The sequence below is a fragment of the Cricetulus griseus genome, chromosome 7, assembly GCF_003668045.3.
Source record: "Cricetulus griseus strain 17A/GY chromosome 7, alternate assembly CriGri-PICRH-1.0, whole genome shotgun sequence".
In the NCBI taxonomy this organism is placed as follows: Eukaryota; Metazoa; Chordata; class Mammalia; order Rodentia; family Cricetidae; genus Cricetulus; species Cricetulus griseus.
In genome coordinates this window covers 122,574,619-122,595,109 of record NC_048600.1, presented here as the reverse complement: position 1 = coordinate 122,595,109, position 20,491 = coordinate 122,574,619, and the positions used below count along the sequence as shown (strand labels likewise).

At 45.3% G+C, this 20,491-nt stretch overlaps 1 protein-coding gene across 1 annotated transcript in view; it reads left to right on the top strand.

Annotated features, from left to right (window-relative positions):
- The first annotated feature begins 9,062 nt into the window (after positions 1-9,062).
- Positions 9,063-20,491, top strand: part of Fam20a (FAM20A golgi associated secretory pathway pseudokinase) — a 48,524-nt gene continuing 37,095 nt past the window's right edge. The window contains exon 1 of the mRNA XM_027425805.2: positions 9,063-9,463. Coding sequence (XP_027281606.1) covers positions 9,063-9,463 — 401 coding nt within the window. The remainder of the gene's footprint in view (positions 9,464-20,491) is intronic.

Genomic DNA, 20,491 nt, shown 5'->3' with positions numbered 1-20,491 from the left:
TAATTAATTTACTTAATTCAAGCAATCCACCATAGACATGTCCACAATCCAACCTAGTATAGACAATCCCTCATTAAGATGCTCCTCTGGATGATTCTGGGTTGTACCTAGCTGACAATTAAAGCCAACCATCACACCACTTGTTCTAAAGAGCTTAAGAAAAAAGTCATCTATTAACTTATTCAGATATTTGCCATTTCTCTGCTCTCCCTTCATCCTTGAAGTTCCAGACTTCCTTCTGGAAGCATTTATCTTCTGAAAAGTCCCTTTAACATTTGCAAGGGCTAAATTCTCTTCACTTTTTTTTTCATCTGAGAATGTCCTTATTTCATCTTCATTCCTGAAAGAAATTAATGCTGGAAGGGAACTTTGAAATTGCCTAGCTCAAAAATACTCATTTGCATGTGAAGCGAAGCCCAGAGGCATTAAATAACTTAACCCGTGCCATCATGATAGCTAATGACTGAGCCAGGACCATGGGCTAACTCCCTCACTCCCAAGCCTGTACTCTTCCCCTCGATATAATGTCCTGACTTGTTATTTCAATTATTTGTTTGTACTGGGAATATATTTTTTTCAAAAATAGACTCTTTTTTATTAGGAAAAAAATGAAAAATTATCCTTTTTTAGAACTGAAGGGGGCTCTAGAGATCATGAGTTTCAGTATTCCATATTTTTTAATGTAGAAAATGAGGCCCAGAGAAGGCGATGCAGTTCCCTAAAGATATTGTATTAATTAGAGCCATGACTTTTTAATAGCAAAATCATACTACATACCCACCTTTTGTAAAGAGCAGGCTAAAGCTGTTTTGCCATTTGTGTTCCCAGGCAGTAGTAATGACTTGTGCTGAGCTGACACACTTTCTTTAGCCCCCATAGGACTTGCTAATTACAATTTCGAGGAGCAGCACTAGGCTGTACAGCCTAGCTGGACATCTGGGATCAAATCTATACCTCTGCTGCCATTAGCACTGTCCTCCCAGCCAGTGATTCCCAGATTTTATTGTGTGTCTGATTCTTATGAACTGCTAAAAATAGGCTGGGCTTGGGCGCTGGAGATAGGGCTCAGTGGTTCTAGAGTACTGGCTGTTCTTCCAGAGGGTCCAGGCTTGATTCCCAGCACCCACATGGTGGCTCACAGCCATCTTCCATAACTCTAGTCCCAGAGGATCCAATGCCTTCTTCTGGACTCTGAGATTACCAGGCACACATGTGGTATGAAGACATACATGCAGACAAAACACCCATACACATAAAATAAATATTTTTTTAAATTAAAATAGGCTTGCTTATTCCCAGCTTCTCCCCTCTTCCAAACATTGTTGTGCATGTGTGTATGATGTGTGTATGCATTTCCTCTGTCTCTCTCTTTCTTTCTCTTTCTCTCTCTCTCTCTCTCTCTCTCTCTCTCTCTCTCTCTCTCGTGTGTGTGTGTGTGTGTGTGTGTGTGTGTGTGTGTGTGTGTGTGTGTGTGTCTTCATGTTTGTGTAAGTGCAGACATGCATGGCCCATTACATGCATGCAGAGTTCAGAGGGCAACCTCAGATATTGGTCCTCACTTTGCTCATCGAGACGAAGTCCCTCATTGCTCCTGATACTGACCCAAGTCTTGCTGGAGTGTGAACTTCTAGAGACCCCCTCCAGCCTCCATTTTCTCTCTCCCACACTTGCTGAATGCAGTTTTCTGTGGGTTCTGGGGATCCAAAATGCAGCTCCTCATGCTCGAGCCACAAGTGTGTTAACCACTGAGCCATCTCCCCAGCCCCAACCCACTTCCAAACATGCTAATCCATTAATCCAGAGCACAGCCTGGACTTCTCATTTTATAAACACACCAGGCAATTCTGACATATCTGTGCACTGGAAAGAAAAAAATCTTCAGTCTAAATCAAGACACTGAGTCTCAGTTATGTGTAGAAAATTCTCCAGTTTCAAGCTCAGACTAAAAAGGGAGGCCAGGTGGTACAAGTTGGCAGTCCCAGCTACTGCACAGACTAAGGTAAGACAATAGCAAGAGCTACCTGACTACAGAATGAGTTCAGGCCCAGCCTAGGCAACTTAGAGGACACTTGTCTAATCTAATAATAAAACATAAAGAGGGGACTAGGAATATAACTCAGTTGTTCAAGTGCCATTTAGCACATGTGAGGACCTAGGTTCACTCCCCAGCACCACACAAAAAAATGAGAAGGGAACTCTAGACTGTCTGGATCTGGTAAACACTAACTCGATCTCACTCCATTCTGGATTTACCATGCAAGGTAGTTTCAAAAGCCTCACTCCTCTCACTGATGGCTGGGAAGCCTGGTAGGTAAGGCAGCAATGCCCTCACAGACACCTCTTCTGGAATGAGGCCTCGGGGTCATGGATGCTTATTTCTCTACAGGCTGTCATCCACTCCTCCTTAGAGGGGGCCATTAGGATTATACTAGGTCTCTATTTCAACATAACTGCTTTAAATCTGGGGCTGGGTTTTCTAGCTACAAATCGTTTTTAAGATCTGTTTGATTTATAATTAAGTGTTTTGCTCACATTTATGCATTCGCACTGCATACATGTCATGCTCACAGACACAGGAAGGTGTCAGGTCTCCTGGAACTGGAGTTACAGGCAGTGATAAGCCACCTGATATATGGGTGCTGAGAATCAAACCCAGACCCTCTACAAGAGCAACTCTTACTCTTAACTGCTCAGTCATGTCTCCAGATTCCCCAATAAATAAAATTCCATGTCACTCTTTACCCATCCACCTCCACAAGTGAGTACACACACACACACACACACACACACACACACACACACACACACACACACACAGCATTTGCTCTACCAAAAAACAATTTTTAGTTTTCATCCATCGACCTTACTGTATATGATATGCTGTGAAAACCATAAATGGGTGAAAACAAAAACAAAAAAAAAATGCATGTCTTCATGAAGTTGTGGCTTAACATAGAAAGCCAACCATACAAATAAGAAATAATAAGTCATGTTTTAAGCAATATTTGAACTGTGTGTGTGGTATTAAAAAAAATAGAGTACAAACTTCACGGATGAAGAGCTCCTGTATTTCAATATTGCGTCTATTGTCTTCTTTATTTAATTCCTGGAAGGAGAGCGTGCTATTTCACAAGACTGAAGGGGAACACAGGTGTCCTTTGCATTTGCTCCTGGTGAGGTATTTGGTGGCACAGATTTTCTGATCTGCTCCATGCATTGCCTCCTTCTTCTCTTTAATTGGCTTGTAGGTACAGATAGATCTGTCTCTCTAATGATCATAAGAGATGCTTGAAGGCAGGAAGTAACTGTGTCAGATATTTCTTCTGTGTCTCCTACAGGGTTCAAAATGATGCCATTTTATCATCACCAGTCGTTAATCCCCTATGGTTTTCTAGGCCCTGTTTGAGATGCTGTGATGGCAGAGATTGCCAGAATGCCTGTACCTCACTCAGCAAGCATTCCCTCAAATGGAAGTCTGTTTGCTCAGAGATCTATGTCTATGAATAAGTGCTCTGCTTTCTCTGTGTTCGGAGCTGGTGCTCCAGGAGGGGCATGGGCATTCTCACTGTATTAGCCTGCATGAGCAGCTATAACAAGGCATCACAAAGCAGGTGGCTCAAACAACAGAAATGTATTAGCTCACAGTTCTAGGGGCTAGAAGTCCAAGCTCAAGAGGTGGGCAGAGTTGGTCTCTTCTGAGATTTCTTCTCTATGCCTCTTGCCTACTTTTAGGGGTTTGCTGGCAGTTTTCATGACACTTTGTCTTGTAGTTGCATTGTCCCAATTTCTATCTTCATCTTCACCTAATTCTGTCCAGATTTGAGCATCTCCCCTCCAAACATCCACATAAGGATGCACTCTGCTCCAGGGTGACTATACTATACCTGTAATGACCTGATTTCCAAATATGGTCACACTATGAGACAGTGGCAGCTAAGGTTTCGGCACACAAACTCGAGCAGGGGGCACATTTCACCTCCAAACACACGTAAACAAGAAAGTACAACATAGGCAATGTGAAAACACAGAACTATGTGAGGAGCTAGGGGGTGGGTGGCACATGAAAGCTGATAGCACTGAGTTAAATGGGCACAAGGGACTGCATTAGAGAAAAGGGGGACACATGGCCAAAGCTTCAGTAGAAAATGAATAAATGGATGTTCTTCAAGTTGGGAAAGGAGAAAGGAAATACTTGACTGAAGAGGAGCCTGAAGCACTTGACGAATTGCAGAAACCACTATGGTATGAGGACTTGGGGGAGAGCTGTTTAGAAATGAGGCTGGGGAGGAAGTCAGAAGCCAGAACATGAAGAGCTGTATCAAAATGAATGGCCTGACCTCAATGCATGAAAAGCTAAGACGGGTAATACCCTGGTTGTATCTTCATGCTAGAAACCCATTTCTGGTGAGAGTGGGTGAGCACTGAAATGGAGCCGTAATGAAAGCCAAGACACAAGACTTGCCCCTTCTGCAAATCTACAAACTTATGAAGCCCTGGATGCAACCAAGAGCAGCAGCAATGGAAAGAGGGAGATGGGTTTCTAGTGGGAAACTAAAGAGAATTGACAAGAATGGCAGGTCTTGGAAAACCATTTAGAATAGCTTCAGCACTAATTGAGACTATGGAGCTGAGGCTGGTCAGGAAACCTGGGAGACCAGACATAAAGAAGCCAAAGAGGAGACCTCATGTCTGAAAAAGAAGATTTGGGGGCATACATTGAGCTAGATGACCAGCCTACTGCTGCTTGGGGGTCCAGCCTCAAGCAACACAGGGCTCAAAGGGAAATCCACAGAGTTGGTGGGTACTCTGACTTTATTTGAGGTGGCTAGGGGAGAAGACACTCACACATTCTCTTGATGGTTTCCTTCTTTATTCTCTATTCTCTATTATATGTTCTATATTGTCTTTTCTTATCTCTATCCAGAAATGTCCCTTCTGTCTAGATGTTTTCCTTCTAACTCTATCTTTATTCTTGATGTTCTCCTTCCAATTCCTTCTAACGCTCTCAATTCTTAATGTTTTCCTTCTAAATCATTCTTAATGTTTTCCTTCTAACTCACTTTAGCTCTATCTTTATTCTTTCCCATATAGCTTATTTACCCCAGAAAAAATCTTTCAGGCAATGTGGTCACATTCTGTTTTTCAAGTGAATGATTACAATGAATACAAGAAAAAAAAACAGCATGTTTTCCACATCCCTTACATGAGCAAACATTTTTCACATTATAGATGAAAAGCAAATTATCCCAAGAACCCATGTTCATTCATGCCCAAGCGACTTGTTATAGGTTAACAGAGTGTAAGCAAGCAAGATATTATTCACTGGCAGGCTGTGTTTTGCAGTTACAAAGAAAGAACTTATCATTTTATTACTTATCTTGAAAGTTAATCTTATAAGGAATCTTAAAGGAATCACAAATCTAAACTTTCATATATGAAAAAGAATCAGTCAGCTCTACTTTAAAGCTTTAGGGTACACACCTACTCATCAATAGTTTTTTATATGAGGAGGGAGTATAAGGAATTAATCATCACCTTTGGTCATCAACCAATCCTAGCAAGAAAGGCACATCATCGAACAATAATTAGGATGCTTTGTTCTTGTTCCCTGACCTTAACGAGTTCCTCATTCAACTATGTGTCTTCCTAAAACTTTAGATCGCCTTCTTGGGTTTGTTATTGTTTTTGTTTTTTGTTTTTTGTTTTTTGTTTTTTGTTTTTTACCTCAAAGGTATTTGATGAAAACATCTTAGTCTAACTTTAAGATATTTTCCAAGCTTTGTTTCAGCTATGATGCACTCCAAAATCTGTGAGCACATCTCCCAACATTAAGGTTAAAAGAATTTTAAGCTAGCTGAGATACTGGGACTCAACTGTTTTTCTTAATCATTAACCTAAGCCACAGTCTATGTGGCTCCTCATTAGGAACTCGTGTGTCCTAGCTGTGTGACACATCCCTATTTTATTTTTATCATCAAAACTTTATTTAATCTAACATTATTATTATCAATCAGACAACACAACTTAGGAAGAAATCATCTTCATAATAATCCACAGGTAAGAACGCAAAGTAGAACGGATGTTTCCATGAGATAAACATATGGAAGATAAAACATTACCGGCAGTGGGTCTCCCCACACCCATTCATGCCATGCCAGAAACCAGAGAAAGATGGCAGCAGAAAACATGCGAAGGCGCGACAGAAGCAAAGGACTCTGGGAGCTGTAGTCTTGGGGCCTTGTTTATCCCATCGGAGAGTTGCCTCCTGGTGGGCTGACACCCAGATGTCAACCGCCATCTGCTGCTCCTCTGACACAGTCACAGTACCAGTCCTGCAAGCAGGGTGCCCACTCTCACCCTAGCTTCACGTTCACTTCCTGTCTGACCCCTATGCCCAGTGTTGCCCTTGACCTTTGTTTCAGATAATCCTGAAGCGAGTTAGAAATAGCAGTTCCTATACTGGGTCAGATGAAAATGTCTGCTAAGGATGTATGCCCCATTGGCTGGAGAAAATCAAGGTCAGAAGGCAACAGCTTATTACTGTAGATACCGCCCCATCATTCTTTGGGGGGGGGATCACATTACAGATGGTTGTGAGCCACCGTGTAGTTGCTGGGAACTGAACGTTCTCTGGTAGAACAGTCAGTGCTCTTAACCCCTGAGCCATCTCTCCAGCCCCAGCCCCACCCCACCCCACTCCACCCCCACCCCACCCCACCATCATTCTTTACCTGGCTTTTTAATCTCCTGGCCATCGTGCCTAATTAGACACAACAAAAGTGGTAAATTTTCTCGAAAACTGACCACCTGTTAAAATTTAACTCTAGATAAAAATGTCAAAGTTCCCCAGGCCTCTCTGAGGCTTATGACCACATCCAGCTCATGTAAACTGGCTGGGGACAGTGGGTTTTGAGGTTTCTGACTTGAGCTCAGACTTAAGGAATCTTGTCCTTTCCTGGTGTTTTGTATTTCTGTATTTTTCTGGGGTTTTTCTCAAACCATAAAGATCTCCAACCTAACCTGGTGCATTACAAGAAACAAGGATTAATCATTACAGCTGACAATGTCTACTTGTTATCTAGCATGGGTTAGCAAATGCTCTAAGCAGTCTATACGCTTGAACTCATTTTAAGCCTCAGGATGACCTCATGAGGTAAATTTTCATTTACAAGATGCTGAGGCAATAACTCAATTAGTAAACTTCTTGCCATACAAACACAAGGACCTGTGTTCAGTCTCCAAGACCCACATAAAAACTCAGGCTAGTGTGGTGTCTAGGTTTATAATCCCAGCATTGGGGGGGGGGGTGGAGACTGGATGATCACTAGGGTTCACTGCCCAGCCAATCTAGTCTAATCCATGAATGCCTGGTCCCAGTGGAAGAACCTACCTTAAAAACATCAGTGTGGATGGCTCCTGAAGAATGACACTCAAAGTTGACCTCTGGCCTCCACACAGGCATGCACAAACACACATGTTCATCTGAAGATCAGGTGACACAAGACATATTTGACAACTCCACTGTAAAGCCACAAGTTACACAGTATCTTAGCATGAGACTGGAGATCCTTAACCAGTAAAATTAACATACATAGGCACTTTGCTGCCCAGACAGGCAACAGCTGGCAGACAGGATGCCTTTTCCTGAACATTCTCCAGGGTGGGGCTGCCTCCCCAGGCTGACTCGAATTTTACTATACTCCAGATTATAAAACAGAGAGACAGGGAGAGCCAGGATTTCAGGGCCACCCTCTTACCCGCCCCCCCCCCAAGCTCCGCTCCTCAGAAGGAAGGAACACGGGTGGAGAAGTGTAAATGACCTCACAGGGTATCATCGGGAGAAAACCTAAGTAAGCGGGCCCTCCAGTGATTCATTTGGGTGGACTACTTTCACACCAAGCTACATTCAAGAGTTCGGAGTGGGGTCATTTGGGGCCCCTCCCTCCCTACCATTTCCTCTTTTCAAAGTACTAGCAGATTTGGAGTCAAACTCCATCCAAACAGGAAATCACCCAGGTTCTAGGTAAAAAGGAGGGGGAGGGGCTTATTTTTAAAGGGCAAGTTCTTTTGTGCACAAAGTGGGTGTCTCCAGAGCAAGCGCCTACTATGTTCTGGGCACGTGGCTGTTATGTTTATGCCCTGCAGGGAGCATGCTGAGAGATGAGACTCACACCCCCATACACACATCTGGCAAAGCTTACAGGAGAAAGGCTTTTAAGGGTTTGCATTGCCCCCCCCTCTAAAAACTAAAAATGGAAATGAAAGGCTCCAGCCCACCTCGTTTGAGTCCAGCAGAATATATAAGAAGAGCCCTGAGCGGGGAAAGTAGGAGGCCTGGAGCAAAGGGCGGAGTGGGGGAGGGGGGGCGAGAAGAGGGTTGATGACAAGGTGGAAGTGCAGAGCCGGCGGCAGAGGGATTGGGAGTTTGGCTGGCAAGCTACGCCAGAGGCAGGTGCCAGCTGAGAGTGGGCGGAGGTGCGGGCAGCAGGCCAGGCCAGGCAGGGGGAGGCCAGGCGTTACCTCTGCCTCCAGGAGTTCAGGCGCAGAGACACGCTCGCCCCGGGGTGCCCCCGCTTCGTCAACTCTCCATTCCCTCCCCTCCTGCCAGCCCGGACCAGGGGAGTCCCTGTCGCCTGCAGGAGGAGCCGCTGCCGAACGATAGCATCCTTGGGAAAGACACCCGGGGCTACATAGCCTCCAGCCTCCTCCTTGCACTCCTAGTGATCACCCCTACCCGGCCACCGGCCACCAGAGCTAGCACCCGTGCCTCCGGGACCTCCACCTGCGCGGGCCCCGGGCGGGAGGTAATACAGGGTAAAGAAGGCTCGAGAAGCGGGTATCCAGGGAACCCCAACCCCGCTTCTCTACTGGGCAAGAAAAGGCGACGCTGTCAACATTGTTGAGCTTCCTGCACGCGGTCCCCAAGTTCAGGAGCGACACCTTTCCAGAAGGAGCAAATCAACCCCCACCCCACCCCCCGCAGTGAGCATTCCAGCTCCTTCGGGATCCCTGGAGCTTCTTCTGTCTGCACCCCAAGTGTTTCCCGGGTCTCTGCTTGGGCCATGCCCGGGCTGCGCAGGGACCGCCTGCTGGCCCTGCTGCTCCTGGGCGCGCTCTTCTCCGCCGACCTCTACTTCCACCTCTGGCCGCAAGTGCAGCGCCAGCTACGGCCCGAGCGCCCCGAGAGCTGCCCGTGCTCCGGCCGCGCCCCCTCCGCGTCTCCGCACTCGGCCGCAGCCTCCCGGGACCCTGGCACTGCCGCGCACAACTTTTCCCGAGCCAGGCCCAGGGCTGAGCATCCCAGCCGCGGCCACCCCGGCCCGCGCTCCAAGCTGCAGGCCCTCTTCGCCCACTCGCTCTACCAAGTCCCGGAGGAGCCGCCTCTCCTGGGTCCCGAAGACTGGCTCCTGGCCAGCCAGGAGGCGCTGCGGTATTACCGGAGGAAGGTGGCCCGCTGGAACAGGTGAGGACCCTGCAGGGGGACCCCCAGGTCCCAGCCTCCCTAACCTGACTCTCCAGTCACTGGCTACCCAAGTCGGCTCCCTCCCTGGGCTGCAGGGGCTTTACCTTGCCCTCAAGTTAGCTGTGGGCTTCTTTCCCCATCTGGACCCCCCACCAGCTGTTGCAGATTTCAGATGCCAGCCCTGAAGTTAAGATCTCAGTGTGAGAAATAATTTCTTTACAACAGCAAAGAAATGCTCCCAGCCACTCCCCTACAGTTCTAGGGTTGTTAATCCGATCGCTTTCCTGGTCCCTGTGCCTTCTCGAACCCCTTTCTCTTTGCCCTGCTGTGGACAGCTGCTGTTAGGCCTTTGCTTTCCAGAGTGAGGAGAGCAGAGCTGGCTCGAATTCTGCACTCACCTCTGCTCTTAGGTCAAACCTGAGCGTTTTTGTCCGAAGCTATGCCAAATCCCAAAGACTCAGTTTTTTTCCCTGCCTTTCTCCCTCTGCCCAGGATTAGAGACCAAAGAGTCGGCTGGAGCAAGAGTTAAACTCCCAGCTCTCTGACATGGTCAATTCCTGTTGTTCATTAAACGTGGCTTGTCAGTTTTGGCCAGTGTTGGAACTGAAGGAGGTTTATTATCTTTTATTATCGTGTTGATTTGGGCTGAGGCTTCTGGAGAGAAAGAGAGAGGGCAGGGAGGAGAGAGAGAGAGCTAGGAATTTTGTAAACCGAAAGCAAAATTTGGAGAGAAATATTAAAATATTTAGGGTAAATGGGCAAAAAATTAAAATTTCGGTAATGTGTTGGAAATGGTGTGGTAGTGACTGCTGGGGAGGTCCCAAAGCTAATGGCAGAAAGCCTTCATATGAGTTAAGGACTCTTTTTCTAAGTATGGAACTTGTCTGTCACTTGAATCCAGAGTTCCCTTCTCATGCCACACCCATCTGTTAATACAAGAGATTTCAGAATGAGATGTCAGGGGTGGTTTTATAGTCCCTTGGGAAGATGAGAATGCCATAAATTTCAGCTGAAACTCTCTGCTAGCCCAATTTAACTGTTTTCTCATTATTCTATGGGGCTAAAACTGGAGCGGGGCTGGGGGAGAGCTTAACAAATGAAAAGAAGTTGAAACTTATTGGTGGAGATCACTATAGTGATTTCATTTGCAACCTCGATGGCTGATGATTTTATATTAGAAAGTGGTTCTCAATTCTACTGCTAATTGCATGCAATAAAAAGGCAGTTTAAGATTGCTTCGAAAGTACTGTCATTTTCAGTATTACCTTAATTTCATCAATAATGTGGGAGCATCATGGATCAGTGAACTAGGAAATGTTGCCCTTAGAACAATTATCCACACATCAAATGAAGATCTAAGAATTACAGGCTATGGGCACAGTTGCTTGCAATTATAAATGTAGATGCATGTTTGCCTAGTCTCATTTCTGCTGCTGTCAATTTCCCTGTTACTTAGGCCCTGAAGGAAATGCCATGGAAATATTTTGAGAGAAAAGCAAAATTCTTCCTCCACCAAGCTGAGTAATTGATTTTTAAGCTTGCTTTTTAACAATGCTCTGTGTCAACACACAGTTTACTACCCAGAAATGTTAGTCATTTAACAAGGTATCAATGGGGGACTGCTGACCTTGCTATCTGTCTTCAGTAGATGGCTAAAAGTAGCGGTTTCCTGGCAAGGTCTGGGGATGCTATAACAGGTTCAGCTGCACCTAGTAGTGTTGAACTTTGACCTTAGAGGCAGCAAACACATTCCCTCCACCTGAAGGGAGATGTGAACAGCAGCAGAATGGTATTAATTAGCAAATGTGTTAATTACACCAGTGTTAAAAATGGAGCCCCCTGGCAGTGTAGCTCAGTTGGTAGAGTATGCTTGCCCTGGGTTCAATTCCCAGAACCCCACAAACTGGGTGTACTGGTGCCCATCTGTAATCCTGACCCTCAGGACATAGAAAGAGGAGAAGGAGAAATTTAAGGTCATCCTCATCCAGTTGTTGAGATTGAGGCCAGCCAGGGCTGTATGAGACCCTGTCTCCAAATGCATGGAACCTACTCATTGAATTCAAATTCTATCAAAAGTTCTGCTGTAATCACACCAACCCTTACTGGTTTGTGTCCTGATGACTATGGAGATATGTGGATGTGTTAATGGACCCTGGGAACCTTGGTAGAGGACCAAGGAAGCATCCAGAACCCCCCAAGGTGGCATTTAGGATAGGCAACAAAGGGAGAAATAATAAATGACCTGACCAATTGTTTGTGGCTTGCACAGACAAGTCCTTGTTTGTAGCCATGACCCTGCTAGCATTTAAAAGCTACTGATGTATAAGCAGTGCTTCCCTGCCAGTAATTACCTAACATTAATTGCTATCCAAAACCAAACCTATCAGCAAACTGTCTACCACAGTAGGAAAGGTGGAGGTAATAAAATAGCCAGGTCAGCATTCTTCGTCACTTGTCTGGAGGAGAACATTGTTAGTCTGAGTGATTTCAATTTTTTTACTGCCACACTAAGAAATGATGGTATTCTGTCAGAAAATGCCTTTTGACAACTATCTGGAGCTAGTTTCCAGTAGGGGGTACCTAATGGTTTCTTCCACTTCCCACTCCTGAACATTCCCCTTCTATTTCACCCAGAACTAGATGGAGTTTGTGCACTGTCTTGAATATTTCAGTTCTCATCCGATGACAATTTATTGGGTGTCGGGATTTTAGTTAGGCTGAAATGTGGAAGCGATGCTGTGTGTCCAGTGGGCTGGGTGCGTGGCCTCTGATCCTGAAGATTGAGCAAACCTCCTTCTATGGCAGTTCTTCCTTGCCTTACTGCCTGCCTCTCTCTCATTCAAAATGCAACCAAGTGTGGTACAGTCCAAGTTTAAAATGTAATCAGGGAAAGTGTTCCTGTCAGGTTGTCAGCTGCTGATCACAGCGAGCAAGCCAATGCCAGGCTCCATCAGCCTTGATGACACCTCTGGCACCTGTCTGGAATATCAAAAAAGGCAGGGGGACAGGGAGCAGGGAAATGTCAACTTCACTATTTCAGGCCATAAACTAACAACACAGAACTGCCCCACTTTTATTGTTAGTTCTTAACTGGCAATGGTGGCGGCAAGGCTTACCTGGATCTGAGGTAACAGTTCACCTCTGTGGCCATCCTGGCATTCTTAGTGTCTGATCTTCGAGTTTCTTCTGTGGTCCACAGCTTCCCCAGCCAGATAATGTCTGTCCTTAGACAGACATGTCAAAACTGGAAAGCTTGGCCTGGCCTTTTGCCCACATACCTTTGGTCAGTTCTTCTATAATCCTCTAAGGTCAAATAGGGTCATGCCTTCCTCATGTAGGAACTCCAGCAGCTGTGATGCAAGTATGAGTTCTCTGTCTGCGCTCTGCTTGTCTTCCTGTTTGTCTTCCTCTGATGTCAGGAATGTGATACTGGCCGACAATCACAAATTCTGCATTTCTCAGAATGTTGGGGTGTGTGTGTGTGTGTGTGTGTGTGTGTGTGTGTGTGTGTGTCTGTGTCTGTGTGTATGTGTGTGTGTGTCTGTGTCTGTGTCTGTGTCTGTGCCATCCCCCATCCTAAGCTTCTGCCATCCCCCCCCCCAGCTCCCTTGTTGTCACAGAAAGGAACCCTGGCCCAAAGTCTCTCTTTAGAAGTCACAGCAAAGAGACTGGGCAGCTTTTCAAAAATGACAGTTGTTCAAGAGGAGTAAGTTGGCTGAAGTTTTTCTGGGGGAAGCTCTGAGGAGATCCAGAAACACGGCTGACAGAGGAAAATATGGAGAAAAGGCCAGGAGAGAAGAAGAGTTCTGCTGGAAATAAGAACTGTCTAGCCAAGAATTCTCAGAACATTAGCTCTCCTCCCACGGCAGTGTGCAATGAGCAACGGTACCTCTTCGTTCTTCCCCTTTTCCTCCTCGGTGCCTTTGTATATCTTCCTGGCTTACCTCGTGACTACTCCAGACCATTAGCAACATCTATTCCTCATGAGCAGTTCAACCTTCAGGGTACACACAAGTCCAAACACACAGTAACAGACAGTGGTCATTTGCCTTCCTCCCAGAGTCAACAGGACCTTGGTTTTTATCTGAGCATTTTTTTTTTTAGCAATGCCGGGCTAAGAGAGAAATGGCCTCCCAGGATTTGGGAATACTCCCCAGCCACAGCCTACATGTGGTGAGCAACTGGAGTGGGCATTCATTTCCATCCGTCTTAATTAGAGCCTGGCTGGGCTGATTTGGGAAAAGCTATTATCTTGGTGGTTTTGGAGACCTCAGGCTGCTCGGATTCAGAAGCCACAGGCAGATGGTTTCTGAGTGAGTCCAGAAGGCCAGTTCAGGCTTTTCTCTCATTGCACACTGGCTCTCACTGCCTTCCCCTCAACAAAGAACTAAATCAGGGAAGGATCAATGACGGTCATCCCAGGAAGGTGGCACATCCTGCTTCCAGATAGATCAAAGAGAAGACCTCAGTCAAGAGCCACAAGCCATGTCATTGTTTCCAGACCCTACCATCTTCTTTCTTCTCAACCATTTTCTCCTCAATCCTGGAAACTCAAGTGACTGATCTTCCATGTGTGAGTCCTCCTACCTGAAGTGCACTCCTTTCATGTCTCACAGGTTCTGTGAAAGTAGATACATGCTCGCGGTAGATGTTCAAGGTGGTCTCCCAAGGTTTCCAGCCCTGATAAATGAATGCATACACACTTTTTCTAGTAACTTAGACCAATCCCATTGTGTGTCTGCTGTAAATATATTTTGCAAGATGTCCAGAACGGGGAAACTATCCATTGTGGTTGACCTGATCACATATCCCTAAGTCAAGATCCCTTTGGTTTATGGGCAAGGAGGACACCAGAAAGCTTGGCTATTACTGCTGACTTCAAGAGAAAGGTTATCATTTTTCAGGGGATATAAATGACCTTTCAAAATCCAGGTTGACACCTGTTAACATACAGCAAGAAAATAGAGAATTAGTTCCTACACACCAGGGAAATGAATTCTGCTGTCAACAGGAAAGAGCCTGGAAAGAGTAGAATACCGGTTGTACCCCACTCCACACACCCAAGAGCCTCTAAACAAGAATCCCACTCAGCCAGGACCTCTAACTTCAGCCATGTGTGTCCCCCACACAGGTCACAGATCCACTCAGAGCTGGGCCCCGAACCTCCAGAACTGGGAAACAATGTAGGGAGGGATGGTATTTAGACTATTGGCTTTGTAATAATTCATAGCACAACCATGCGAAGTGAACACACTGCTACTATTTAGTCTGCTGTGTGGAGGAAACAGCATGAGAAGGTCATACAAGCTGCCCAAAGTAGGCAGAAAGCAAACCACAGCAGGCTTTGGACTCAGAGGAGGTAGTTACAGAATCAGGTCTGTAACTGTCGACTCCAAAGCCACACCCCTGCCTGGTGCCCTTTGATGTCCAGAGGCCATTACCTGGACTCTTAGTGAAAGTCTTTTCTGACAACAGTCCCCATGCTGGTTCTTCTGTGGCGGTATACATTCTCTCCATATATGACACAATTTTGCATGATCATCTGCTATGCCCAACTATCACTTCATGGAACTTGGAGGGAGGCGGGAAGATGAATGGCCACTTTCTCTTGGCACCAGAAGCTCCAGCAGTGCACAGTCACCCCCATACATCTGTTCCGTGGCTTGCCATGGGGTAAATCCCTAGTAAATATCTGTGGAATGAGTAGTGGTGATGAAATGACACCAGGGTTGGGGGCTATGAATAGCTGGTTATCTCCTATGGAGAAGGCCTTGAATAGAATAAATCCTGACTGAGGCAACCTCATCTATGACTCCTCTCCTATAAAAGTCTAATGCGAAACCACCCTGACGAACCAATGTGAGATTTGGATCTGGGTTCACTTCCTATGGAAGGAGCCTGAAGAAAATCAAGTTTGGACCTGAGAAGGAAGCAAGAAAGAAAGTTGAGAAGGTGTCATTTGCTAAGATGAAGGAATTTCTTCAGCATCTTATGCTTTCTTAAGAAGAGCAGCCAAGAAGCCTTGCATGAAATAAAAATGGGAAACACAGAGGCCTTGGCTTTGCCAAAACGGTCCCTGCCCTCCCCCTTGGCAGGTGCCCACCTATACTTTTCTTGTGATTATTCATTAAGCTGGAAGCTGATGAGACGCTGTGGACTCTGCTGAAGGATGCCTGCGTATGGCTTAAAGCCCAGTGGGGACAGTGTTCTAACAGCTGTGGCTTTAGCGGAGCACAAGTTCCTAAGCATAAATTACTACCTGTTATTATAGGCAGGCACTCACATATGTGCCTAATGGAAACCAAAGTATGGAAAAAACACTCAGCTCTCTCTATGCCCTGTCACTTGGCACAACGTCCTATAGCTGAAATGGGAAGTCGGGACAGAACTGAGTTTGAGTGCTCTGGGGAGAGGCCAGTGTCCAAGACTTTCCACCCAGGGAGCTTGGCGTTAGGGGACAAACCCTGGGGGCAGCCAGGAGAATTTGGCTGGAGCAGGAAGAGAGAGTGAAGTCTCAGAAAGGGCCTGCTTTATTGGATTCACTAGTAATATGCCAGATATTAAATGTGTGGAGGCACAGGAAACAGAGCACGGTAAAGGACTGTGGTTCCTAAGAAGCCCAGGGCCTGAAGAAAAAAAAAAAAAAAAAAAAAACTCTGCAAAATAGAAAAATGTTGGCCGAGGGGCTGGGGAGATGGCTAAGCGGGTAAAATGCTTGCTGCATTAGCATGAGACAGCCAGGCTCAGTGGTGCTCACCTGTAGTTTTAACACTAGGGATGTGGAAACGGGGAACCCTGGGGCTTGCTTGCCAACCAGTGTGGACAAATGGGTGAGCTCCAGGTCCAGTGAGAGACCCTCTCTCAAACAAATAAAGAGAAAAGCAACTGAGGAAGAAACCTGGCCTCTCTGTGTTCATATGCATTCTCTCTCTCTCTCTCACTCTCTCTCTCTCTGTGTGTGTGTGTCTTTGTCTCTGTCTCTCTCTTACACACACACACACACACACACACACAATGGCACATTACTGGAGGTCAAATCCAAGATAGAGCCCTTGCCTCGCACACACTCCACCACCAAGCCCAAGACATACACCAAAGAAAAGCAGAGCTCTTCACCTGCTGAGCTAAGCACAGCTCTCAGACATCAAACCTGCTTCAGTTGCTCGCATTTGGGTCATAGGCAAACATTTTTTGATGGTGCTAACCAAAATAAAATCTACACAAAGGGACAGATCATCTCTCCTGGCCCAGCCACATGTCCCAGAGGGTCTCAGTTTTAGCAGTTGAGATGGGCATATGTGTATTTCTGGTCCATTTTCCTTTAACAGCAGAAAGCTCACAGATCCTGTAGGGAAAGTACATATCTGTTCTCACAGTCAGCTCATCCTCTTTATTGCTCTAATAAGAATTATGCTTTGCCAGTGATGCTGCCTATTTCTACATCCTGTGTTCCCCTGAGCACTCAGAAAAGGTCAGACTGGGTGACCCCAATTCTGTAATCAAATCCAGCCTCCTGTATTAACCAAAGTTTCATTGCAGGGGATTTTAACTGGGGTCACTGTATCCAACTAAGTTCAGGTAGGATCCACAGTTCCCTTAAATTATGCAAAATTTGCATTCTGAGCATATGTTCGCCCTCCTAGGAAATAGTTCATTAGACTTGCAAAGCACTTCTTGCATTCATCAGGATACATTGGTTTAGTGAATTAGAAATCCAACTCGAGATAGCTCAAGCAGGACTAGAAACAAAAGTAGAGGCTCAGAAAGCCAAACCTAGGAGAAGGAGAGGGCTAGCCACATACAGAAGCAACCTTTGACCTGTCCCCACTCTTGCTCACCACAGCTCCCCTGCCTCTCTCAGTCCTCCATGTCCCTGACCTTGCTCTCTGCAGCTTACCTGTGTTCAGGCTTTCCTGAGGATTGTATTCCAGCGTTCCAGCAGGAACCAGAGGCCCCATGATGATGATGAAGATGATGATGATGATGATGATGATGATGATGTTGATGATGATGTTGATGATGATGTTGATGATGATGTTGATGATGATGATGATGTAGATGATGATGATAATGATGATGATGATGATGATGATGATGTTGATGATGATGATGTTGATGATAATGATGATGATGATGATGATGATGTTGATGATGATGTTGATGATGATGATGTTGATGATGATGTTGATGATGATGATGATGTAGATGATGATGTAGATGATGATGATGGTGTTGATGATGCTGATGTTGATGATGCTGCTGCTGCTGATGATGATGATGATGATGATGTTGATGATGATAATGATGATGATGATGATGATGATGTTGATGATAATGATGATGATGATGATGATGATGTTGATGATGATGATGATGTAGATGATGATGATGGTGTTGATGATGCTGATGTTGATGATGATGATGATGTTGATGATGATGATGATGATGATGCTTCCTCTTCATCATCATCATCATCATTGTCCTCCTCCTCCTCCTCCTCCTTTGATCCTCTTCAGCCTCCCTGCCTCCTAGATGAGACAGTCTATCTCCTCTCCACTTACCCCCTTTTTAATCTACTTGTTCATATGGATACACAGAAAGTCCTGCTTCTTCTAGCGCTTCCCCACCAGCCCCCACTTGAGGTTAGATGCTCAGAACTAGCTCTTTGTCGCTCTGTCTCTGTCTCTGTCTCTATCTTTGTCTCTGTCTCTCTCTCTCTCTCTCTCTCTCTCTCTCTCTCTCTCTCTCTCTGTGTGTGTGTGTGTGTGTGTGTATGTTTCTCTTATTGTAATCCTAATCCTCAGAGCTGGAGCAATGGTCCAGCAATTAAGAGCACTGGTTGCTCTTCCAGAGGACCTGGGTTCAATTCCCAGTACCCACATGGTGGCTTACAACCATCTGTAACTCCAATTCCAGGGAAGTCAACATAATCTTCTGGCCTTCAAGGGCATCAGACACTCACCTGGTGCATATAAATCCGTAGAGTCAAACACTCATACACGTAAAAACATTTAAAAATAAGTCTGAAAATAATAATAGTAATAATGATAATAATAATCTCCAAGGTTGATGAATGCTGTGGTTGAAGGAATGGGTTACATGTACCACACCTCTTCCTCTTAAAACCAATGTAATATTTAGAAACAGTAATGAAGGTTTGTTTCTCCTTAAGAGGTTTATGAGGAGCTTGTGTTTTATAACAGAATTCCCAAAGACCATTGTCTGTCCATTCTTCTGTTGAGCATTGGTAATTTGGGCTGAGAATGCCTTACTTAAGGCAAAATGCTTGAGGTGGAAAACATTTTGGAATTCAGACAGTTTTGGAGTGGGGAATTTTTATATACATGTATACACATATGTGTATGTATACAGATTATATGTGTGTATATTATGTGTTATATATAATGAGATATACAGGAGATGGGACACATGCCTATACAAATTGGTGATTTTGTTACACGAGTGTCCTATTCACAGAGTCTAAAGATAATTTTACACAATATATTTAGAACTCTTGGTTTTTACCATGTCCTATTACATGACATCAGTTACAGAAATCCCGATCAAAAGGTTTCATATTTTGGAACATTTGGGGTTTCAGATCTTTCAGTTGGGGGTATTCAACCTGTACCGTGAACATGCAGAGTCATTTGTGTAATTAGTTTCCCACCGAAAGGATTGGTCTGAAGCTGAGCATGATATACACACACATGTAACCTCTGCACTCAGGAGTCTAAGGCAGGAGGGTCACAAGTTCAAAGACAACCTGGGCTACATAGTGGGGGGAAAAATGTCTTTAACAGGCAAAGTATTGGTTTGTATAGCTAATAAGACAGGCTTGAACAGTCTCCTGCAAAGCCACCAGCTAACTCGGTTTCTTATGAAGTGGCTGTCCCACTGACTCATGCTGCCCCTGCAGCTTCAGTTGTCTCTGTGTAGGGCTCCTGGTGAAAATATCCAGTAGGAATCAGAGGTGCTGGCCTCATGCTAGGACCCCACAGAGAACAAGAACCTCTCGAGAAGCCCCCATTTGCATTGTCTGCTTTAAACATTACTGGGAGCACAGCAATTGAGGAAAGAGGGGTTGGTCTCAGCTTACAGTTTGAGGGGACTATCCATTACTTCAAGGATGTCATGACAGCCAGAGCTTCAAGCAATGGTCGCATTACATGTGCAGCCTGGAGGTGGAGGGAAATGAACGGTGGTGTTCAGCCTGCTTTCTCCTTTTCATTCAGCTGGAGACCTCCAGGCCATGGAACCCTGTCACCCACATTTAAGGTGGACTTCCCACCACAACCCACCTAGTCTAAAAACTACCTCACTCAACAGCCCAGAGGCTGGTTCCTTAGGTGAGCGTAGGTCCTACCAATAGTAACATCACACCATTCAGAAAGTAAATACGACACTCAGGAGGCAGACGCAGGAGGAGCTCTGTGAGTTCGAGGCCAGCCTGGTCTACAAAGCAAGTTCCAGGATAGCCAGGACTGTAACACAGAGAAACCCTGTCCCGAAAAATCAAAAATAAATAGGTAGACAAATAAATAAAAATAATAAAAAAGTAAATAAATAGCCTCTGAGAAACTCCATGGCACCAAAGCAATATGGAGGAAAGCGCATGTCCTATGTAATCACAGCATTATTTTAATATAGAATATTAAATATAATATAGAATATAATATAGAACATAGAATATTTAGTTCAGTGGTGGGAAACAAGTGCAGTTTATTACCAGAAAACAAAACTGCCCGAGGTGGAGTTCCTAATACAAATGTTTCTGCTCCCATGCCCCCTAGCCTGGAGCACTCTACAGAGAACTAACTCTTCATGATCCACCTAGTCCCAGCTGGGTGCCAGACTTGTAACCCATTGGAAGGCATGGGATCACCCTACAGTTCCCAGACAAAGGGAAATCAGGCATTGCATTCAATAGGGAGGCTGCCATGGTCAGCACCATTGATGGTACCTGCAAACAGGAGCGCTTTGCTACTCTGCAGCACTAGAATGATGCAGCCTGGGTGCCAGCCAGGA